Below are 23,583 nucleotides of genomic sequence, written 5' to 3'. Positions count from 1 at the left end.
TGGCAAGATGGTAGCCCCAGCCTGAATTACCCCCACTCCTGGTCACGTGTCAGCCTGCCTCTGTGTTCTGTCCCTGGCCTGTGTAGATGGCTCTTGTGTCGATGCCATTGTTGGGTCTGTTCTGTGTGAGCCTGTATTTTCCTAGGAAAGGTGCAGTAGAACTTTAATCCCGGCCCAGGGTTTCTGCCCCGCCTTTGGTTATTGAGTTCCCGGGTTACAGACACACACAGCCTTTATATTTTAATAAGCCTTAAGCAGCTCAGAAGCTGGGCGGCTGCCTGCCCTCCGTGCTGTGAGAGCCTACTTTCCTATGAACAGTCCCGAGTTAGTGCTGGGTTTCTCCTGGGCTGATCTTAGCTCCAGTTGGCCGGCCCTCAGGACCATTTTCTTACAGCTCACCTAACCAGTGGCCACTTCTCCTGTCTTCCTCTTTTCCCCTCATGGTCCTCCTCTGACTCCAAGCCCGCCAAACCTAAACCCCACCTATGTCTCTCTGGTCAGCTATTATACGGATGAATGCATGTTGTAAGTATAAAGGCTGTGTGTGTCTTTTATCCGGGAACTTAAATCATCTAAGGCAGGGTAGAAACCTTGGAAAGGATTTAAATATTTGCTACTAAAGGAGTTAAATTTTTCCAGATGGTCGGGGGACCTGATTTGATCAGCATGTCTGAGAAGGTTGTTTCTCGTCTCCTTTCTCTGAGAATTGATGAGTTTATTAGTGACTCACTAGTGCTTGCTTGCCATGAACAGCGTGCTGGCCACTCTGTGTGCTTGTTAAGATAGACAGTCCTGAGCTGAGAGCCGAAGGCAGTGGTACTCTGAGCAGTTCAGTCAGAGCTGGGTGTGGCTATGGTTGACCAGCAGCCCAGGCACACACTGCACAGAAAGGGAACGGTGTAAGCTCGGTGGCAGGTCTTCTGAAAGAAAGCAGACACTGTTGGGCAAGGGGAAGGAGGTGATGGTCCCTGTGGCTTCTCTGGGGGATCCATTTGAAGAAAGGTTCCTTTCCTGTCCTGCCACAGGAAGGGTCCTGTGAGAGCCAGTCTGAGAGTAGGCCTGTGGCCTGGCCTGGCCTTTGCCATAGTTGATTCTGGGGCTAGGTGCCATGTCCACCTCCTTGAGTTTCATCCCTTCAGTGTTGGCTGTGGGTACCGGGGCTTTGGGTTGGTACTGGGGTAGGACTCCATTCCTCCCTTCAGGGTGTTCTGGAATGAGCGTCACACCACTTACTGACCACATGGGAGCGTGTCCTGGGTACTTCAGCCTTCAGTAGTGCCTCATATAGTGGCTGTTCTCCCCACAGCAGGCTAAGGAAGCACTTGTTCCAAGTTCACAGAGGAGGAAACAGCCACAAAGCTTGAGAGCCCTGCCGAAGCCACACACTCCTAAGTAGTAGAGCCGTGGTCCACAGCTGGGCAGGGTGGCCCAGGGGTGCCTGTCTCTTTGCCCCACCTCTACGCTGCTCTGTATCCTGAGGGGTCAGACATCAGGAGGCTGCAGGGCTGAGTGTCTCTGCGGCTCAGCCCTGGGCTTGCTGCTGCGTTCTGAGTGGCCGCTCGTTCTGCTGACCCAGATGCTCTGCTCTGGACTTTTCACAGCCTTTGTCATCTATAACTTCCTGAGCCTGTGCTATGAGTACCTTGGGGGAGAGAGCGCCATCATGTCCGAGATCAGAGGGAAGGCCATCGAGTGAGTATGAGCTTCCTGAGCCCTGCGTGGGCACCTCCCCTCCTGTTGGGTACACACAGACCACCCACCCCCTGGGTGGCACACAGACCACCCCATCCCTGGCCCCAGCCCTCTCTACATGTCATTTCCAGGTCCAGCTGTATGTATGGCACATGCTGCCTCTGGGGAAAGACTTATTCCATCGGATTCCTGCGGTTCTGTAAACAGGTATGTGACAGCCCCAGGGTTGGGGAACAGGCTAGGGGCCCTGGTTCAGACCTTTGTCCTGGAGGTGTTTGGTATACATGCTGACCTGCACCATACCTGTGGTCCCCAGGACCCCCAGCTGTCCCCAAGCTGTTTTGGAGACACCGTGAAAGTATCAGGGGCAGCCCGGGGCCAGAGAGACTGGTCCAGAGTCCTGCTGTGTTCAGGAACCAGGAAGCACACAGGTTCTGGACATCAGTTTGAAAACTCACCTCTGTTTCTAGGCTAAGAAGGTTTAGGCATTAAAGACCTGAATGAATGGAAAAAAAAGAATGGAAAAACAACAAAAAAAGAGACCTGAATGTGCAGCCTCACCCTCTCCAACGTTCCAGTCACAGCGCCCTGGCTGCTGGTCTCCTTGGTCACCACTTCCTAGCTACTGTGTGACCTCACCATTTGCTTGTTTGTCCTTCTATAAAGTAGAGGTGGCCATACTCACCTCAAGAGGTGACTGAAGGGGCAGATGAGGCAGAGGATGTTGTCCTTAGCACAGCTCTGGCTCATTCAGGGAGGTAACACCTGCCAGTGCCACACCCAGACCTCATAATTGCCCTGGGCCTCTGCAGGGCCTCTGTCAGTCCCTCCAACATGGCCAAGTAGTTAAGAGAGAAATGACCTTCCCACTGCCAGGGGCACTACAGCCTATCCCTCTTTTCAGCTTCTGTAGAGGGCTCAGGGCCCACGGCATGACTGCAAGCACAGCAGCAGTCAGTAGATTTGCCCAGGCTTCAGTTCTGCTACTGGTCCTGCCTCCCAGAGAGAGCCTCAGGTTCTCTCCCATGGAGAAGGGGTTAACACTGCTCTGGGTCAGGGTGGGGCTTGCAGAGCCTTTGTTTATGTGGTTCAGCCACCCAGTCCTGGCCCAGCAGTGACTCACAGCCGCTTTTGATCATACATTGTCCTCAGAGTTGTGCTTTCAGGAGCAGAACAGAGCACAGCTGGCCTCAGTACCACACCAGGTACAGACCATTTCCCTCCTGGGCTCTGCTGTTGGACTTCGACAGGACAGGGCAGTGAGGGCAGCGAGTGAAGGGAACATGTGAAGGCTCCCAGCAGGCACCCCTGTGCTCTCAGTCTTGTCTTCATTCCAGTGCCACAGGGTGGGCCAGGATGTCCCCGGGCCCAGAGCCCAATGTCTGAGTCTTTTGGAGCACTTGTTAAAAGGGGAAATTCCTGGGCTGGGGCTGCAATGTGGTGGAAAAGCACTCTGTGTGTGTGTGTGTGTGTGTGTGTGTGTGTGTGTGTGTGTGTGTGTGTGTGTGTGTGTGTGTTTTCCTGGGCTGGGGCTGCAATGTGGTGGAAAAGCACTGTGTGTGTGTGTGTGTGTGTGTGTGTGTGTGTGTGTGTGTGCGCGTGCGTGTGTTTTCCTGGGTTCTCTCCCTATGAGGAGACATGGGGGGGAGTAAGAGAGAAAGGGAGGGGAGTAGGGATTCTCAGTGACTACCCCACCTCCAACCCAGCCCAGCAGAGCTCTAGAAAGGACTGCCCACTCTGGGACTGACTCGTTTTGGCATCTCACCTGGTCTGTGGACCTCACAGCGACCCACAGTGTAGCTGGACAAAGGCTCTGGAGCCTGCTGTTGGCCTGGGCTCCATTGCTGCATCTGCCAGTCAGCTCTGTGCCTCAGTTTCCTTCTCTGTGTGGCAAGGTCTTCCTTCCCTGCTGCTGCACTTGGCCACCCTGTCGTTGTTCACATTGTGCCCTGAGTGAGCCTGTATATGAGTGGCTCCTGTTTGTTTGTTTGTTTATTTACTTATATACTTCGGGGTGTGTGTGTGTGTGTGTGTGTGTGTGTGTGTGTGTGTGTTGTTTGCATGTGCAAAGACTTGCAGGAGTTTCTCTCCTTCCACCATGTCCTGAGGATCAAACTTAGGTCAGCAGGCTTGGCAAACAAGTGCCTTCACCTGAAGCATCTCACTGACTTAGAACTGCTCCCTCTGGCTGGATCTTGTCCTTGCCATCTTCCTGAAGGCCTCTCGTCCCCTGAGCTCTCTCTGAGATGTCTTCTGCTCCTGGTTCGCTGGGTCCAGTGGTTTTAGTCCTTGAGTCCCCAACATCTTTTTATCTCTTTACACATTCTGCTCCCCCTGTAGGCAGTTCTTGCTCCTTCCTAGCAACCAGCATAGGCCCAGCCACCAGGAGAGATGCTAAAGCAGAACCCCTCCTTATCCCACAGGCTACCCTGCAGTTTTGTGTGGTGAAGCCACTCATGGCCGTCAGCACTGTTATACTCCAGGCCTTTGGCAAGTACCGGGACGGGGACTTTGAGTAAGCAGGGGTCCTTCCCTGGGATCTGAGGGTGGGATATTGGCCTACAGATGGGTGCCCTACCTTGGCAGAACCCACTGTGGTCTCCCTTAATTGCATGGGGGCTCAGACCTCCCTGAATCTCTTAGCCTGAGCGTGGCAGTGGCCATCTTGCTCTTGGTCCAGATGCCAGCTGTTAGCCAGTCATCCCCATTTCAGAATGTACAGTGGTAACCTTGGGTGAGTCTCAGAAGGTGGTGGCTGCTCTAAGGCACGTTCTGAAAGGAGCCCTGGGAAGCAGTCCTCAGTCCCAGATGTAAAGGTCCCCCTGTGTAAACCAGCCACACCTTTTCACTTGTGGGTTAGTGATGGCCCTGTGGTTAGTTACAGCTGGCCCTGTGCTCTGAGTTCTTGCCTGTAACCTGTACCACAGCCACTTAGGCAGGTGACTCCTCCAAGATCAGGAGGAGAGCAAGGATGCCCACTGTTGACACTTGTCACCTCCAGCAGAGCCCCAGATTCCCTCTAGTGTCTTCCATCAGGAGTGAGCTCAGAGCAGGGCCTCCATGTGAGCGGGGAAAGCAGTAATGGTAGGCACACCCTTGTCCCCATTCCCACTGTGTCCCCATTCCCTGTCCCCTCCTTCCGGGAGGGGGGGGCGCATTGTACCTTGCTGGAGAGCATAGCTGGGACCCATGGGGAGCAGGTTGTGGGCAGGGCAGAGGAGGGAGCAGCCTGCCCTCACAGGGCTGATCCCAGCCACAGCATGCCTATCCCACAGTGTCACCAGTGGATACCTCTACGTGACCATCATCTACAACATCTCCGTCAGCCTGGCCCTTTACGCCCTCTTCCTCTTCTACTTCGCCACACGGGAGCTGCTCAGTCCCTACAGCCCAGTCCTTAAGTTCTTCATGGTCAAGTCCGTCATCTTTCTCTCCTTCTGGCAAGGTCAGCCTCCTCTCAGCCTGGTGACCACAGCCCACTTCCGTCTCAGTCCTACCTCCCATTCCTGTTCATGGTTCCAGAACTGTGGGTGCTGTCCAAGCCAAAGTGCTGTCCTTTAAGATCCTGGCCTGGAACTCAGAGATACCTTGGCCACTGGGCACTTGGGAGGGGTAAAGCTTGCAGGGAACTCCTGTGGAGCCATATATAGTTAGCAATGTCCCAGTTTTCTGACTGACAGGTAGCTGAGAGAGTGGGGTTTGCAAAGGCCTTGGCTCAGGGTCGTCATCCCTGCCTCCAGGGAGCAAATGAGACCTATTGTACCCTGGAGCGTGTGGCTATTTGGGTGGCACTGCATAAATGAAGAACACAGAAAGGGATTCAGTGTGTGACCAGACAGTGCCTCTCCCTGTCCAGGCATGCTACTGGCCATCTTAGAGAAGTGTGGGGCCATCCCCAAGATCAACTCAGCCCGTGTGTCAGTGGGCGAGGGCACTGTGGCTGCCGGCTACCAGGACTTCATCATCTGTATTGAGATGTTCTTCGCAGCCTTGGCCCTGCGCCATGCCTTCACCTACAAGGTCTACGCTGACAAGAGACTGGACGCTCAAGGTATGAGCCAGGCTCCTACCCAGGGCGGGACCCCAGTCTCATGAGACCTCCACCACCCAGCATCGTGTAAGGGTTGACTGTACTAGAAGAGGAGGTCAGAGCAGAAGGGCTGTCAGAGTCCAGAAGGACCCCCAGTTTGCTTCTAGAAGCTCAGTTCACCTATGTAGGTCCTAGCGTGGAGACCCACAGATGTTATAGAAGGGTATATACTTAGAATTCCAGCACTCAGAAAGCTGAGGCAGGAGGGTTACTGTTGAGTTTGGGGAAAAAAGAAAAAAAGGAAACCGGGACAGAGACTGGTGGCCTCCACTGTGTAGCTTCTGCTTTGACCTGTCTTCTGTCTGCTCAGGGTCTTCAAGGAACAAACCACAGAAGCACTGCTTCCCTGTGAGAAGCAGGGTCAGGAGGCAGTTTCCAGCACTGGCTCCTCACGCCTCTAACCCTTGTCGCTAAGACAGTATTCCACAGCCCCTGGTGTACAGGAGAGCCCTAGAAAGACCTTGGTGGGTAGGGCCCACCCTGGGCACCTCTGTGATTGGCTAGTGCAGGTGTCTGGAGAAGCAGTGGGCCAGAGGGGCAGAGGCTTGTCCCTGAGGGCAATGCCTGAGGCTGCCATCCAGTGAGACTACAGAGTCAGGAAAGGGACACCTCCTGACTAAAGCATCTGCCATCCAGTTGCTGTCAGCTTTACCTCATGGCTGAAGGACAGAAACACTTTTCCCCCAAGCGTCAGTGCCCACCGTAGATCCCTGGGATTGGCATGGGAGACTTGGGATCCACAGGCACCGGACTCCTGCCCAGTCCCTCTGCTGTTCTTGCTTGCTGCCTCTGCTGGACTGTGCCCCCTGACACACTGGTGTTCTAGCTGCCACCCTGGTGTTTGAGGGCATCTCTACTCTGTGCTGGCTAGTGCCCCCCCAACCCACTTCCTGCTAGGCCCCATTGGGAAAGATCTATGCCTCTTAAACCTAGTTAGCCAGGCTGCTAGGAGCAAGCCAGGTTATCTTGCACAGAGGGGTGTTGTGTTGTGGTGGCTCTGCAGGAGCATACTTGTGACAGTGGTCTTGCCATAGACTTCCCTCAGGTGGGACCCCCCCCATAGGTTCACCCACCCTAGAAGAAACAGCCCACCCAGGACAAACTGCTGCTGCTGTGGGCTGTCGTCCAATCTCTTCTTTTTTTCTTTTCTTTTTTTTTTTTTTTTTTGGAGCTGGGGACCGAACCCAGGGCCTTGGGCTTGCTAGGCCAGCGCTCTACCACGGAGCTAAATCCCCAACCCCTCCAATCTCTTAACCATGGCACCCCGTCCCTTGCAGCCTCACATTCGGCTGGGTGAACACACTCTGTGATCGTCCCCTGAGCCTTGATTTCCAAAGCTATACATTGGAGTGAGCTTTGCAAAACACAGGGCTCTGTGTAGGCGTGGCTCCAGCGGACCTAGAAGTGGGAAGAGGGGCCCTCAGATGTGGGGCGGACCTTCCACTGCCATCAGGGTGACCCCATTAGCACGAATACTGTCCTGCAGGGGCAGCCTGGTGTCTAGGGCTGGGCTGGGGTGTTTGGTACTGGACCTGGGGTGAGCAGGCAGTTCTCACTCAGCCATCTCTTGTCTTCTCTGTCCCTCCGGCGTCTCTCCCTGCCCTTTACTCTGCATTTGCCCTGGGTTTGGCCTCGGGCAGTGCCGACATACGGCCCGTACGGTAGGTCTGCAATCTGCTCTGTCTGCACGTCTGTCCTGCACGTCAGTCTGCTCCTGTCACTGGCATGCCTTTTTGTAGCCTCTGTGTCCCCAACTCGTCCAAGCTGGCACTCCTGGGCGAGAGCCCTGAGCACCTGACTGCGAGGGCTGCCTCTGTAGAGCTTGGTGCCTCCACTCCAGTCTCTGGTCCTAGCATACACCCTGCTGGGTTCTGGGGCGGTGCCCCACTAAGTAATGGCAGGAACATTTAGCAGTATTTCCAAGCCAGAACACAGGGTGGAGAGACTATGAGTCCCATTCAAGGCCTGGGCCCAGGGTTGAGTTCATCACTCCACAGTGGCTTGGTGGCCTATACTGTGCCCCTATCTCTACCTGCATACTGTGGGGCACATATTCAGATGGATGAGTTAGAAGCATGTGAGGTATTGAGTTCCTGCCCTCTCGGAGGGACAGGCAACAGGCCAGCCTGCTACTGTGGGGCCTCTGGTTCAGTAGCCCTCCCAGGCAGGGTCCATAGCCTGGCACTGGGGCTTGGAAAGCCAAGTGAGTGCCTGCAGCTTCCCTGTCTCTGCCCTGTCCTCTCCCCCTGTGAGTGCTATGCCCTGTCCCTTTGTCCTAGCTTCCTTCACAGCTCCCCAGGACTCTCCTCGTCAGCAGCAGTCTTGGTCTCCTACCCTTTCATGTTCCAAGAGAGAACAAGTGAACACTGGGGTGGGGTCTCTCCCAGAGCAGGGACTGATCAAGTCTTCCTCTTCCTGCTCTGGCCCCCTGCCCCATTGTCTCCTCCCTGCAGGCCGCTGCGCCCCCATGAAGAGCATCTCCAGCAGCCTCAAAGAGACTATGAACCCACACGACATTGTGCAGGATGCCATCCACAACTTCTCACCTGCCTACCAGCAGTACACGCAGCAGTCCACTCTGGAGCCTGGGCCCACCTGGCGTGGTGGCACCCATAGCCTTTCCCGGTCCCACAGCCTTAGTGGTGCACGTGACAATGAAAAGACTCTGTTGCTCAGCTCTGATGATGAGTTCTAGGTGTGGGCACTGTTGGGGAAGGAGAGGTGCCTCCTCCAGTCCCCAGCCAGGCTGGGGAGCATCCAGCAACTGGCATGGCTGCTGCCCTTTTATTTATTGGACCAGAAACTCGCATATCACTTCCAGAGGAACAGGCCTCAGGAATATTTCTACCTGGCCAACCCTACACTACCTGGGGCAGGAGCAGAGGGCAGTGGCTGTAGCTGTCAAATCTCTGCTACCCATCCTGTACTGTGTGTTGGCCAGAAGCTGCATCCTAAGCCCCCTCCCCAACAGGATATCTGCCGAGCTGACTGGCCCAACCCACCCTACACCGTGCAATATCCAGACCCAACTTGGTCATTTCCCACCTGCCTGCTTCTCCCTGTTCACCCTTGTCCAATGTGAGTTTTGTCACATTCTGGGCAGGTAGAGATGCGAATGCTCTGTGGAGCTTCCCCCTCTCCCAACCTAGGCCTGTCTGGCATGCTTCGAGGATCAGAGCCAGACCCCAGGAGCCTCAGGGCCCACCTAGGGAAGGATGCCTTGTGCCTATGGGCCCTTTGGTGACATGTGGGGCTCTGGATCCTTAGGTGTTCTCACCGTGGCCACTCTGCTGAGGACAGCCAGCAGCCCACACTGCCCTCTCACTTGGGTCCAGTTCTTGATAGTTTGGGGCAGAGCCCCTCCCTCCCATATTTCCTGACTGTGCCAGGGCTTGGGTTCCCCACCACCTCCTCAGTGGAGCAGTCAAGACTTCTGCTAGGTCCTGGTCTCCCTGAGGTTTATCCTCCTGGGTCATGGAAAAGTCCGAGTCTCCACATTGCAGGTCACTTCCAGAGGGAGGCTGGAGGGATGGTTATGCAGCGAGGCCAGGTAGGGGTGATCTCAGACCCTCCTGGGTCTCCTGACCATACAGGGCCTGGTGTTCTGTTCCATCTGGCCCCTGGCCCATCTCTTCTGTGCCTTAGTCACATATGGAAGCCCCTCCCCAGTTCCCGTCTGCTCCAGGCACTCCTTGTTGAGCTGCTAGCACTCAGGGTTCTGCAGCGCTGGGTCGGGCACCCTTGTCTGGGACCACCCACTCTCCCTGGCTCCCTCTACACGCACATCCCAGAGCTGCCTCCCAGGGCTGGAACCTCCAAGATAGGGTGGCAGGGGGCCTGGTGAGCAGAATTCAAGCAGCACTTGGGTTTGGCTCCAGTAGGCGGAGTGGTAGGGAAGCGTGCTCTACCTTACAGCCTTCACTGGATGTTCTCCCCTCGGTCACCTCCTGAACAAACAGGTTCCTTCCCTGGGGTCCATGGGGAGGGACCTCATGGGGCTGTTGTATCCTAGCAACCTTCTTAGCCTCCTTTCTTCCTCATGGCCCAGAGGCCAGCTCTCAGCCCCACCCAGAGGGCCTGGCCAGCAGGTCCCAAGCTGCCCAGGAAGGCAGCAGACAGGTGGAAGCTCCTTGGGGCATGGCCATGGCGCCCCCCTGGGATTGCTTCCACCGGTGTGTTTGAGACTTCTCCTTATCTTCCAGGCCAAAGTATGTTGCTGGTTCCTGTCCCCACTGGTCCCCATCCTCCCTGGCACTTACCTGCAGATATGATGGGTGAGGCCATGGGGAAGTTCAGTGGCAGGAAGCTAGTGGTCCCTGGGGACGGGACAGGAATCTACCCAACTGCCCCATTCTTCCTAGGATGCATAAACTATCTTGTCTCATTTATTTTTTATTTTTTTTCAGATAGAGTAGCTCTTTGTACATAAAAAAAATACTTGAATATTGTATGATGTATGAGAAGACAGAGCCCCCTAGTTTTGTATTTTGTCGTGTGACTGCCATGCGTTCCACCAGAAAGCCGCTCTATTTTGGTCTCTGTGATATTTTAAATGCGTGACAGAAGCAAGCAAATAAAGTCAGGAAGAAATATATATGAGATAATATAGATTGTATTGAAATCTCTTTCGCCTGCCAGCGAGGTTTTTTTTCCTTCCCCCTCTTGTCTGGGAGAAGTATAGTGGCTGTGAGCAGAGGCGTCCACCCTCTTCCTGTGTGTGAAGTGGATGTAGGTCATGGGGGTGTTTACACTTTCTGGGACTAAAATCAGGTTCCACATCCCTGTTAGACAGTTTCTCCTTTCTTCACAGGCAGCCTAACACAAGGAGTTTCCTCTCCCTGTCTCCGAGAGCGTTGGGCCTCAATCCTTGTTTCTTTCCGAAGCAGGTGGTGACCTTTTTTATAGATATCTTCCAGAAGATCAAAGACTTGCCCACCTCAGCTTTCCGAAGCCCATCCTCCATCCTTAGGAATTAGGAGCCTAGGGCAGGCGTACCTGGTCCCGGGTACCTTCCCTGCCTGCACCACGCCTCTCACAGAGCCTGGCCTATGGGCGACAGGCATGGCTGGAATGCGTGTGGGTGGGGGAACTTCCTAAGCAGCCTATAACCTGAAGGTAAACAGCCTACGTCATCAGCGCACACTCCCACCCCCACCCGTTTACTCCTTCCTGCTGCCAGGCCTGAGCTTAGCCTCTCAGGAAGGAGTCTTGGCATAACCCCAGTCTAAGGGGGAGAAAGTTCTGTGGGTCCAGCCAAGCCACATGATCTGGCTGTTCCCCTCTGCCCCTTTCCTTGGCCTCTCTCTCTCTCCCTGACTAGCCACATACAAGATTCTCGCCCTAGCCCTCTGGACTAGCATTTGTTGTGCTTTTAGGGTTTGCAGCCCGTCTGGCTTTTCTAGACCATTCAGCGCCTTTATTTTAAAGCAGTGGGGCGCGACTGGGGGTCCTTTCATAGGGCTTGTATATCATAATTTACATTATGATTCATAACAGCAAGGTTACAACTAGGGGTCACTACAACATGAAGAACTGTATAAAAGACCCCCCCCCCAATTAGGAAGGTTGAGAACCACTGTTTCAAAGTAAACTGGAGCTACAAGAACGTAGGAAGTACCACCCCAGAAAGACCCTACTCCGCTGGCTGAAGACCAGAGGATTCCACTCCTCACCTGGGACAGCAGAGTCCCCTCCCCTGACTAAGACTGAAGCCTATCTCCTAGGACTCGGCAATTCACACCCCCTCCTCTTTCTCTCTGGGTTAAGTGCGCTGGGAAGTAGCTCCCACGGTGCTGTAGACAGTCAAACCTATGTGAACAGAGTAGGAAGAGTTTTCAAAGCTTAGGACCCCCCTGCCAGGGACTGCAGTGTGAGCTGTTTTCTGACTTGTCTCCATCCACACTTGCTAGCAAAGGGATATAGCCTCCCCTGACCCAAAGTCCCTTCCCACACATCTGAGGCCACTCATTAAGAGTACATGGAAAATAATCCAGGATATGCACTTCTCTTGTGGAAAAAGAGAACTTGACTTTATTCAGAAAGTCTACAAAATACTCAAGACAGATAACTGGCTCACTTGAAGTCAGAAAATAAATAAACTCTGGGAGCTGGGCAATTTAAAAAAAAAAAAACAATTATTGCCGTCCAGCTTTCCCTAAATATAAGATTAAATGCGACTTATTTGTAGATATAAAATATAAGTCCAGCTCGGCGCCCACGTATTTCCCAGGGAAGAAGAGCCGGACTCTGGCTGGTGAGAATAACTTAGATTCGTGCAATAAATAAGTGTGGAAGAATCAGCTGTCTACAGTGTTGGGAAGGTGCTAGGGCTGGACTTCCCAGGGGGAACAGTGGTCAGCCCCCCAGAACCACCACAGATACTCGGGACCAAAGCGGAAGCCTTAATTCCAAGTCACCCCACCCCCACCCCTTTCCCGCATCAGGACTGTAGTGTCTGTCTCTGCCACAGTGGTCATCATCTCTGTCGGCCCGTCTCTGGCTGGCCAGCCCCTCACCTCATCCCTTTGTCACCTCCTCTCTCCTTCAGCTTCTCTTTTCCCACTACACAGACAGCTGTCTCCCAGGCCAGGGAGGCTCGCCTACCACGTTGTTCAGTTCCTGTGTACTGTTCCCCCTATGAAAGCCATGCTTGGAATGTTCATTAAGGCCCCACTTGGGTTTGCAGCTCAACTATTCAGTGTTCAGTGCCCTTAGGGCGTCTTGCTTGACAGCTTTCCCCTTGTGTCAACTGAGCTTCATTGATCCGTTCCAAAGACTCATTCTTAGCTAGGGAAAGCCTGACATTCCCAAGTCCCACGCACAGTTGGGAGGTCACTGAGTTCTGCTTCCCAGCTGGGCAGTCTCACAAGGCCACACCTAGTCCTGAGTCCTGGGAGGGTCGGAAGCCCATACTGACACAATCCGAATCCTCTCCCAACAGCGCTCCTCCGGGCCATTTCTCCAGCCCTCTCTTCCACTCTGAAAAGGACTTTCAGCCCAGGGAAACCAAGAACCCCAACGCATCCCCCCTCCCCCCAACTTAGCAAAGTTGCCCCAGGGCCATCAGGTCCAGTCTGGGGGCCTGCAATAGTTAGAGCCCAGGAAAGGAATGTGTAATCACTACAACGGGTAGCCGTGGCAGAGAAAAGGGACAGGGAGCAGAAGGCACTCAGGCTCTTTAGGACGGGAGTGGGTTCCGAGAGGTGGTGTTGGGTGGGAGCGGGCACTAGGAGCAGGGGGCGGGGTCAGGAGCAGGGGAGGGGCCTGGCACGGACTTGACAATGGTGATGACGCTAGCCGGCGCCACCAGTGCTGCGGGCCCGCGGGCGGCGGCTACCGAGCGCGCGAAGCCCTGCAGCGCTTCGCACTTGCCGCGCAGCGCGTCGAGCTCCAGACGCATGGCGGCGTTCTCGCGCGCCAGCTTGTCCACCTCGCGCTCCAGCTCGGACTTCTGCTTCTGCAGCTCCTCCTTCTGGCACACGCGCTTCACACGGCAGCTGGCCGCGTAGCCGCGGTTCTTGAGTGTGCGACGCCGCTGCTTCAGCCGCGTCACCTCCTCCGCCGACAGCCCGCGCAAGTTGCGGTTGAGCTCGCGCACCGACAGCCCCATCAGCGCCTCATCCGACAGGTGCGGCGTGTTCTCGCTCAGCTCGCGCTTGACCTGAATGAGGGTCGTGAGGAAACAAGAAGCACGGCAGCTTGGAGATGCTGCCCCACTTCCCATTCCCCCCTCCTCCCCGTTTTGGCGGTTACTGAACTTGAGCCAAGACCTTGAAGGTGAGCAGGACCAGCATCAGCACACAGGAGGCCACCCAGGGCTCAAACTAACCACGCGTCAAAGTCCAGGACCCATCTGAGAAACCCAGCCTGGAAAGCCCCATGCAATGGTGAAAGCCCGCTCAGCAGGAAGTAACCTGCTCTTGTAGCCTGGTCGGTAGGTGCTGAGTCCCCTTTGGGGCTTCCAGTTAGGAAAGGTGGAAATGGTATGTTGCAGCAGCAGAGAGAGAGAGATCACAGGAGCCTCACCTTCAGGGCTTTGCTGGATAAGGGATCCACGGACATTTTCGCAGAAGGTGCCTTCAGGGCTGGAGGCCTGGGAGAGAAAGTTCAGAGTCACCTTGGTTGGCTTCTTCATGTTTTACTTGGAGTAAAATCCAATCTCCATACTAGCATTCAAGGCTTTGATCTCAGAATTGATGCCAACCTCCTCTGATCCCAACAGTCTGGCCTTTGCTCTGGCTGTCCCAGTATGTCCCCAGCTCCCATAGTGACTCCTCATTATCTAGGTCTTTGCCCATTGTCACCTTTTCAGAGATGTCCTCTCTGACTACATCCCATCCCAATGGATGGTTTGTCCCTCCCCACCCCCTTCTCCACCAACGTGCCAGTTTCACCACAGCCTCACCACATCCAGGTCAGTGCCTATACCTGTTCCCTCAGTTCACATTTGTTGAGTACCTAGTGTGTCCACTCACCCTTCCCACATGGGACCAGGGCATGCAAGTTTTGGGTTTGTTTCAATTTCTTTTTTCTTTTTTTTTTTTTTTCTTTTCTTTTTTTCGGAGCTGGGGACCGAACCCAGGGCCTTGGGCTTGCTAGGCAAGCGCTTTGTTTCAATTTCTTATTACATTTATGTGTACCTCAGTCAGCTACACCAGAGCTGCAACAGTTGTGTGGAACTCAGAGGATAATATGCAGTAGTCATTTTTTCCCTTCCACCTGTGGGTTCTAGGGGATTGATCTCAGATCTTTAGGCTTGGCTGCAAGCCCTTTTACCCACAGAGCCATCTCACCGGCCTTGTTTTAAAGACATGGTCTTACTATGTAATCTAGGCTAGTCTTAAACTCACTATCCCCCTGCCTCTGCTTCTTGAGTGCTGGGATTACAGGCTATCTACAGAAATGTGCCCAAAAATGTGTGTGTGGGTCAGTGAGCACCCATCAAAGACCAAAATCCATCCAACACTCTACCAAGATACAGCACCCAAGTCATGTTTTGGAAAGGTTTCCCAAACTCAGCACGGTCCTAGAGCAGTGGTTCTCAACCTTTCTAATGCTGCTACCTTTTAACAGTTCCTCATGTTGTGGTGAATCCAGACCATACAATTATTTTCATTGCTACTTCGTAGCTGTAATTTTGCTACTGTTATGAACTGTAGTATAAATATCTGATGTGCACGATATCTGATATGCGACCCTTGTGAAGGACCATTCAACCCCCAAAGGGATCAAGACCCACAGGCTAAGAACAACTGCTCTAGAGAGAATAGCAGCTGTCCCCTAACCTAAAGCCAGCCCATAGGTCCCCCTCATGAGCCTAGGAGGCTTACATTCCTTCAGTGACCAAGTTTGCCATGTACAAGGCAATGGGGAGACAGTTGGTAAAAACTCATGGCGGGAAGTTGGTGTGGTGGTACATCCCGAACCCTGGAGATAAAGGATCAAGAAGGACTTTCCAGGCCAGTTGTTGACTACATAGCAAGTTCAAGGCCAGACTGGGTTACATGAGCCATCTCTCCAACCCTTTTGCTTTCTTTCTGCACTGGGGATAGAACGCACAGTGCCCAGACATGCATGCGGACCAAATACTCATACAAATAAAATAAAAATAAATATTAAAAATGTAAAAGGGCAAGTTTCTGGCCCAGAAACCCATGTAAATACAAGGTATGTGTGGTACCCCACTTGTAATTCCAGCATGAACAGGGGTGAATGTGGGATTCCCCAGCGAGCAAGCTAGCTAGGCTAGCTGGAACTGAGGCTCCTGACTCACATAAGGCCACAAGCAATCATGGACTCCAAGCACCAACCTCTGGCCTCCAGACACACCTACACCCTACATGCTAACACGTGCTAACACACATATCTTACACTGAATCTTTAGCCTACGCATGCAGCTCTGTGCCCAGTGTCTGCTCTGTGAGGATGTCCCCTCTTCAACAGCAGAGACCTTGCTGAATCCTGTATGGTTTCCCCAGGGCTGAGAACAGTGTCTGGCTAAAGAAGATGCTCACGTGTCAACTGTGGAATTCTCAGTGTGACTCAGGCCAAGGTGGGGACAGTCTGGGGCTTTTAAGGAAGATCTCCTACCAGGTCAGGAGTCTAACAGTTTAGTCAGCAGGAAGGAGCTGGGCAGGAAAGGGAAGTTGGCCATTCAAGACACTGTTTCGACTGAAACAGCTACTGTGGCCCCAGGGTTAACAGGGTTTTATGGGGCCTGCTGGAGAGTTGAGACGCAAAGCAAAGCCGTGACCCCAACATTCAGGAGGGTCGAAGGTCGTGAATACACAGACAGCCTGGGCTACCTGAGACCCTATCTCAAAAAAATCAAAACAAAACAAGAGCCTCCAGGCCAAGCAGGGCCCACACCCTGTAATCCCAGGGTTGGGGAGGCTGAAGCAGGAACGGATCAGATTTTAGTTCACCACTGGCCACATAGCAAGTTCAAGGCCAGACTGGGCTACAGCAATACCCTACCTCTACAGAACAAAAGAGCCACTGTGCCTCTTATGATATTATGATAGATGTAGCTAGAACACTAACCTGCCTCCCTCCATTCTACCTCCAGCCTCCGGGAATCTTCCACTTCATTTTTTTTTTCCTTTTCTTTTTTTCGGAGCTGGGGACCGAACCCAGGACCTTGCGCTTGCTAGGCAAGCGCTCTACCACTGAGCTAAATCCCCAACCCCAATCTTCCACTTCATCTCACACTCTTGCCCTCTCCCCTCCAGACCACCGACATCCTCTGATACCTCTCCACTTTCCCCCCTCAGTTCATCTGCCAGGTTCCTGCTACCTCTGTCCCAGGGTAGGAAGCTTGCTGGGTGTCCTCTGTCCTCTGTCTCCCAGCTCTTTTTTTTTTTAAAGATTTATTTATTTATTTAATGTATACGAGTACACTGTAGCTGTCTTCAGACACACCAGACCTCATTACAGATGGTTGTGAGCCACCATGTGGTTGCCAGGAATTGAACTCAGGACCTCTGGAAGAGCAGTCAGAGCTCTTAACCGCTGAGCCATCTCTCCAGCCTTTCCCCCCCACCCCCCCGCCCAGCTCTTCTTGCTTCAGCCTTTCTCCCTTAGTGGTGTCACCGTTCATTTCCTTGCTGTCCCTACACCCAACAGCTGAGTCAGCCTTAGGTGTTTGAGGTTGCCCAGCAAGGACCCAACAGGGACAGGGAGCAGGTGAACAGGGGTGGGGTGGGGGTTGGTTGGAGTCTCTGTGGTAGTCACCCAGCTGAGCCCTGAGACCAGCTTAGGGGAACAAAGTGTGAGTGAAACTTGCTAGGCAGCTTCCTCATCCTCCTCGCTATCAGCCCCATGTGGAGCCAGTGTCACAGGCGCCAGGAGAATTGGAACAAGCATCAGGACCCCACCCAAGCAAGCTTTGGCCCAGATCAGGGCACAGGAAACAGGGAAAGGGGCACAGGCCAGGAGGCAAGCCCAGAGTCCTGTCTGTGTTCTCCAGACTGTGCAACCTGGGGAGAGCTACTTCTCTCTCAGCAGATAATAAATGAGTCTCTACTATCCCATCTGCAGAGTGGGACAATTTCTTCTACAATTTTAGTGAGAACTTGTCATATAGAGGGACAGAAAACAGCTGAGGACTTAGTAAAATTGCTGAGCCTGACCAGCTGTCAGGGCTGTGACCAGCTGAGGGTTTGCTCTGAGCCAGCATAGCCAGCAAGAATCACCTACAGAACCGCATGTACGAAAGGCCCTAGGTAGTGACCCAGAGAGGGACATTACTTGGTAGAAGCCACCTAGCTGCCTATCTGCAATGGGAGTAGAATCCTGACTCCAGGAAAACCTCAGGACTGGCTGGGTTTCCCCCTCCTCAAGACAATGTTTCTCTGTGTAGCCATGGGTGTCCTCAAACTCAGAGATCCAACTGCCTCTGCCTCCCAAGTGCTGGGATTAAAGGTGTGGGCCACCACTATCTGGCTTCGGGACTGACTCTTGACCCACCATCATCTTCATGGTCTTCCTGATAACATTGTCAAGAAATGCCCAGAGAGGGTGAAAGAGGGGACACAGTCACACAGTGCAGAGCCCAAGACTGAAGCTCCACTGAGCCAGACACCTCCTCACACCCTCTGTACAGCCCCTTATCTGCACCCGGTCTCCTCACCTCTGTGAAGAGGAAGCCACTTTGCCTGTGCTGCCTGAACCTGGGTTAGGCTGGCTAGGGGTAGGATATGCAAATGATGCATAGCCAGGCCTTCTTGCCAGTTGGGTGGAGGTGGGTGGGGTGGGGGTAAGGATAACTGCTTTAGTCAAGAGACTTGGTGGAAAAGAGGGTCTCTCCCGCATAGGTTAACTAAGGACCTACTAAGTGCAGAGGACTGGGGTGCAGTGCGTGTTCCAGAACCTTGGCAGCATAGTCTGGCTCCTCACTTGAGCCTGGTCTCCCTCTCTGCTTGTAGAGTGGGGTCAGTATGTGAAGTGCATGAGTCTTAAGTCAGAGTCGGACTTGGGTAGCTGGGCATAGACAGCTCTAACCAGTCACCTGTTTCCAGGGAGATGTAACAGCCAGGGTCTCTCAAACCCTCCCTGTTTCCTCCACATGACCTCCGAATCCCTCTCTACACAGCCAGTCCCCTGCACCATCACACCCACCTCCCCTAGGAGATGGAATTGCAGCCATACTCTTTAGAGACAATGAGTGCTTGGCCTTAGGAAGGCCGAGGACCTGCCCCTCTTCCTCTGTCCTGCCAACCCCCATTCTAGCCTCAGGCCCCTCAGTGGCGTCCTGGACATCCCTGGAGGCCCACACTTGCCCATGAATGTCCCATCTCAGCAATCAGCCAGTCACACAGGGAATGTCCCAATGAGGGAAGGGGGAATGTCCCATCACCTCTGGCTGTTGGCCTCCAGAGGCAGGTCCCAGTTTCCAGGACAAATCGAGGACAGCCCACTACCACCAGTCTGCCTGACCCAGGGACCCCACCCTCAAGGCTTCTCTTCTTCCTGGGGAAGCCAGCAGGGCCAACTCCAGGTCTGAGGTTCCTAGTATTCTTTGGAGACCCAGGAGTGAGCTCATTCTCAGGGACATGACGGCTGGCCCAGCCAGGGGCCATGGCCTTCCTGTCCCCTGTCTCTGGCCCCTTGCTGTACACCCGAGACATCCTGCAGACGGCCCACCCACTGGCATGGGCTCCTCTCTGGCTGCTGAACCACTGCTTACTGGCTGAGGACAGAGGGAAAAAATGTGTTTGCCTGGGTCTTGGCAGCAAGCGCAGGGCGCCTCCTCCCTGCTGGAAGGGTGCAAGACTGAGAGCGGAGCAGCACCACAGGGAAGCAGCAGCCTGGGTCCAGCCCCATTCAGCTACCCACACTCTCACATTGTGACTTCAGGTTGTCAACTCCCTTTCTTTGGGCCTGGATTTCCCAACATGCCCAACCTCCCCTGAGCCTAAGGTACCACCCAGCAATGGCAATGTCTGAGTTTAAAGTGTCAGATTCTGGCTCGGCATAAAGCTCCAAAGCCCCTAGCAGAATGAGGCATGGGTGGGAAGGAAAGGAAAGGTAAGGAAACCAGGGAGGGCCTCCTGGAGGCAGAAGCATGAGAGCACAAGCAACCAGCCTATGAGCCCTGATCTTTCTCCTCCACCTGCTCAGCTAGTGCCACTTCCTCTTCCAGCCAGACCAAGACCACAGTGGCCTCACCACTGCTGCACACACCCCCTCCGCCTCCACCTCCAGCTCCAATAGCATCAAAGGGGTCACTCGAGACACAAACCTACAAACTTGACCATGTTTGGCATGTTCTGAGACCATGTGCTAGTGGGGTGTGGTCACCACATACATGATGAGCGAAGCCCTCAGGAGGCAGAGTTAGGAACACCAGAAGTTCAAAGCCAGCTCAGCTACGAAAGACCCTCTATCAAAAATAAAATAAAATAATAAAAACAAAAAATCGGGCTAAATCAGTCACTCAGTGGTCAAGAACACTCGCTGCTCTTGCAGACGACCTACATTCTGCCCTCTACTTCAAGTGGATCACACACCTGCCTGCAGCTACAGTTTCAGGGACGGACCTGACACCCTCTGGCCTCCGAAGGCATCTGCACATGTGGTACACATACATTCACTAAGGCACAAGCATCTATAGAAAATGAGCTTTAAAGAATCTTTGGGGGGCTGGGGATTTAGCTCAGTGGTAGAGCGCTTACCTAGGAAGCGCAAGGCCCTGGGTTCGGTCCCCAGCTCCGAAAAAAAAGAACCAAAAAAAAAAAAAAAAAAAAAAAAAGAATCTTTGGGGATTGGACTGGGGATTTAGCTCAATGGTAGAGCGCTTGCCTAGCAAACGCAAGGCCCTGGGTTTGGTCCCCAGCTCCGAAAAATAGAAAAAAGAAAAAAAAAAATCTTTGGGGAGAAAAAAAAAATCAAAACCACAGGGCTCATGCTACCAGCTGCAAGAGGCCACAGAGGAGCCTCTGGCTGCTGACATGTTCCCCCCTTCTCCCAGCATCTTTTTCACTACAACCAACAAATGTGCAGATAGGATTTTCTAATGACTTGGCCAAAAGGAAGACAGGCATTGTGTGTGTGAAGGACGAACTCCCCTGCACCCTATAGGACCTGCTCATGTGGGGGAAATTCCTTCTGTCTGTGTCACAGAGCTCAAGGACATGGGTCCATTGCTTATTTCTTCAACTAGCCACATATCCAGGAAGCACCTACTGTGTGCCAGGTCCTGTGCTGAGCCTTGAAGGTCCAAAGAGGAATCATAGCCCTTGTCTTCAGGGTTCCAGAGTCACCACCAGCCACCTAGTCCCTAGACACATCGCAACAGAAACTTTCCATGATTGACTCCAGCTCAAGTAGGAGCCCGGTTGCTACTTTGGCAACAGTGGCTTTCCCTTCCTCCCATCCTATCCCGGCTGCTACACTGTATCTACTTTGGTTCTTTTCCTTTGTTTCCTAGAAGGCAATCTCTGGGTCAGCCTCTCAGCCTGGCGCCCAGCACCTGGCCCAGCAGCTTCCAGGTGCGCTGAGATGGGAGCCAGCGAGCCTGCTCCACCACTGCCACAGATGAACAGGTCTTAGCACAGCACCTTCCTGCCACAGTGAGTGGATATCCCCAACACACACACCATGAGCTCAAATAAATCTGTCCTCCCTTCCAAAATAAATAAGGTGGAGAGATGGCTCAGTGGTTAAGAGCGATCCTTGCTCCTATAGAGGAAGGTTCATGTTTAGTTCCCAGCGACCACAGGACAGCTTACTACTGGCCATAACTACAATTCTAAGGGACCCAAGACCCTCTTTCTGACCTCTGCTGGCAACAGGCACGTGCGCGCGTGTGCACGCACACACACACACACACACACACACACACGCGCGCACACGCCCGGTGCAAACATATACATGCAGGCAAAATGCTCTTTTAAAAAAAAAAATGTATGATCGGGTTGGGGATTTAGCTCAGTGGTAGAGCGCTTGCCTAGCAAGCGCAAGGCCCTGAGTTCGGTCCTCAGCTCTGAGAGAAAAAAAAAAAAGTATGATCTAGGACTCCTGGGCCCTATCAGACCCCTAGGGACTCAAGGGGAAACAGAATCTTCCAGTACTAAGCTTCCATCTGTCGGTGAGCCAGTTAGCCACTTCCCCTCGCCTCTGACTCCCAGCTCTACTACTGGGGGGTGTTTCCTGATGAGGTTTGAGGATGGACCCACATGATTTCTGTGGTAATGGCTGCAAACCCCCAACCCCCAACTCTACATACACCTCTAGCTCCAGGCCTTGGAATTGACTCTGCTTTCCCCTGGAAAACAGGCTGTGCATCTCAGCTTTCAAAGCCTCTCCTGCCATCTTGCTGCAGAAGTGGGGGAGGGGGGACGACCCTGGAGTCCTCACAGTGGTAGCAGAACTCACTGGGCTCAAAGTTAAAATATCATTGATTCCGCCCCCTTAACAAGCTCAGCTGACACTTCCTCAGATTCGAGAACCCTCAGGTGCGGGTGGGGGCCGGGGACCAAGAGGGAAAGTCTGAGTGGGATCATGGGGTTCCCAGAACAGGTGTTTTCTTGCAGCGCTTTCCTCCACACTAACCCTTCCCTCAGGAAGACCAGGGGTTAGCACTGGCTGCTGATCTTACTGGTCTTGGGTAGACTCCAGATGTGCCAGCTGGCCTCTGGGGTCTTTAATTACCCCTGGGGTCCAGTAGTCCACACAGAGGTTCAGTCTAAGGAGTCCAATCTGAGGAGTATGACAGCCGGCCTCACCTCATCCTCCAGGACCCAGCCTCAGACGCCCAGACCAGCCTCAGTAGCCACCAGAATAGTCTGGGAGCCTTGCCTTCCCCAATCTGTCCAGGCTTTTCTGGCCCTCCCTGTTTCTCCTGAGACTGGAGGAACGGGACAATCTACGGATGAACAGTCCATACTAAGAGAGCCAGAAGACCTGAAGCTAAGGAAGGACTTCCATGTACTAGGTTACCAGATCCACCAGGTGGCCAGGAGAAGACTGGCTCGCTAACCTCTGCTCTATTCTAAGCGGCAGGCACCAGAGCTGGGCGAGGAATAAACACTGATGTCACATGGCTCCAGCCAGGGGAAACTCCAGAGACAACAGGGGCCGGGCAGTCCCGACTGATGGAAAGGGGGAGGATGACGGAGGGTGGAAGGGGAGGGAGAAAAATTCCAGACCTGGTGTGACCACCGACCGGGCTACTTCCTTCCCTCGGGTCCTTATTCCGCATTTGCTCCAGTGGACACCGGTGCGCACCCACTTCAACATACACTGGGCTAGTATCAGTCTCCAGGGAGCGCGTGCGGCCACACACACACACACACAACGCGAAGTACACCGTGTGCACGTAGTCCGCAGAGCCCAGGGCTCTCCCCAGAGAACACACGCGCGCACGCAGGCCACCGGGAGACGTAAACAAACCGCGCAACAAGGTGCTGGGCGCGGCTCCAGGGACTGTTCTCATCGAGTCGCGTACGTGCACGCCCCGCCCCCGCCCCCGCCCGGGCTTCCTCCGGGGCCCACGCACCGCCTCCCAGCCAGCCCCTCAGAGGCCCCTAGGTGAGCTGATGTTCAGGGGCCGCTGAAGAGGCAGGACCACTCGCGGCCCAGGCAGGACCTGGAGCGCACACTCCTAGAGCTCCGTCTCCGTCCCTGACCCGTCCTTACCGCTCTCCGCCAGGCCGGGCGCTCAGTGCGCGCGGGTCGCGGCTGTCGCTGGTGGTCCCAAGCCGCTCTCGAGCCCCACTCCTCTCCGATTGGGACCACAGTTCACTAGGAACCCGGCTCCGTGCAGTGCCGCTCGGAGTTTTGTTATGGGGCAGGCGGCGCAAGGGGCTGGAGCCGCGCGCAGTTGTAAGGCGAGCTTCCCGGAATTACTCACGCACAGGATTCCTTTCATTCATAAAAACCCAGTCATGCAGTGACGTCACCGCCCCAGCGGCCAGCAAGCCCCAGAGCGGCCGCCGGGAGCCGAGGCCCCGCCCACGCCCGAGTAAGGCCCCGCCCCCAGTAAGCCCCGCTCTAGGGGCCCACAGCTAGAGCCGCCAGGGTTTTCAGTGCTGGAACTGTGTCCTCTGGATGCATTCACGTGACACCTCTAGAGACCGGCGTGGGTGGAGGTGTCATTTGCTTTACTTTACAGTCTGGCCTCTTCTCTGGTCGATCTACAATCCTTTGCCCAGATGACCTCATCCAGTCTCGTGGTTTTAAGTGCCATCGCTGTACCGTGAGTCCTAGGTTTGTATTCCCAGAGCCACAGCCAATTGCCTACCCCTGGCCTTCACATGGTGTCACCTCCAGCTCTTCAACCCTACCTGCACTCACCCCAG

At 54.1% G+C, this 23,583-nt stretch overlaps 2 protein-coding genes across 9 annotated transcripts in view; one reads left to right on the top strand and one right to left on the bottom strand.

Moving 5' to 3' along the window:
* The window catches only part of Tmem184b (transmembrane protein 184B), a 42,887-nt gene extending 32,480 nt beyond the window's left edge, over nt 1-10,407 (top strand). For 5 of the 7 annotated variants that reach the window (XM_006242013.5, XM_017594986.3, XM_006242014.5 and 2 more), the window contains exons 4-10: nt 1,602-1,692; nt 1,824-1,899; nt 4,116-4,207; nt 4,968-5,137; nt 5,549-5,743; nt 7,423-7,443; nt 8,236-10,407. In XM_006242013.5, the coding sequence (XP_006242075.1) occupies nt 1,602-1,692; nt 1,824-1,899; nt 4,116-4,207; nt 4,968-5,137; nt 5,549-5,743; nt 7,423-7,443; nt 8,236-8,477 (887 nt within the window). In that variant the 3' untranslated portion in view covers nt 8,478-10,407. The remainder of the gene's footprint in view (nt 1-1,601; nt 1,693-1,823; nt 1,900-4,115; nt 4,208-4,967; nt 5,138-5,548; nt 5,744-7,422; nt 7,444-8,235) is intronic. The other 2 variants (NM_001173370.1, XM_063263923.1) reach the window with 1 other exon arrangement.
* Nucleotides 10,408-11,779: 1,372 nt separating this feature from the next.
* Nucleotides 11,780-23,132, bottom strand: Maff (MAF bZIP transcription factor F). Of its 2 annotated transcripts, none has more exons than XM_006242029.5 (3): nt 22,432-22,869; nt 13,808-13,874; nt 11,780-13,442 (listed from the first exon to the last, which is right to left on the bottom strand). In XM_006242029.5, the coding sequence occupies exons 1-3, from the start codon at nt 22,716-22,718 to the stop codon at nt 13,008-13,010; spliced, it is 789 nt and encodes a 262-aa protein (XP_006242091.2). In that variant the 5' UTR covers nt 22,719-22,869; the 3' UTR covers nt 11,780-13,007. The 2 variants fall into 2 exon arrangements, with proteins under 2 accessions (XP_006242091.2, NP_001124045.1); NM_001130573.2 differs by lacking the exon at nt 22,432-22,869 and adding an exon at nt 22,922-23,132 and having other exon boundaries at nt 11,788-13,442.
* Nucleotides 23,133-23,583: the final 451 nt, after the last annotated feature.

Source organism: Rattus norvegicus, chromosome 7 (genome assembly GCF_036323735.1).
Source record: "Rattus norvegicus strain BN/NHsdMcwi chromosome 7, GRCr8, whole genome shotgun sequence".
NCBI lineage: Eukaryota > Metazoa > Chordata > Mammalia > Rodentia > Muridae > Rattus > Rattus norvegicus.
Note: the sequence above shows the minus strand (reverse complement) of the source record. Positions and strands in the feature narration are given on the sequence as shown.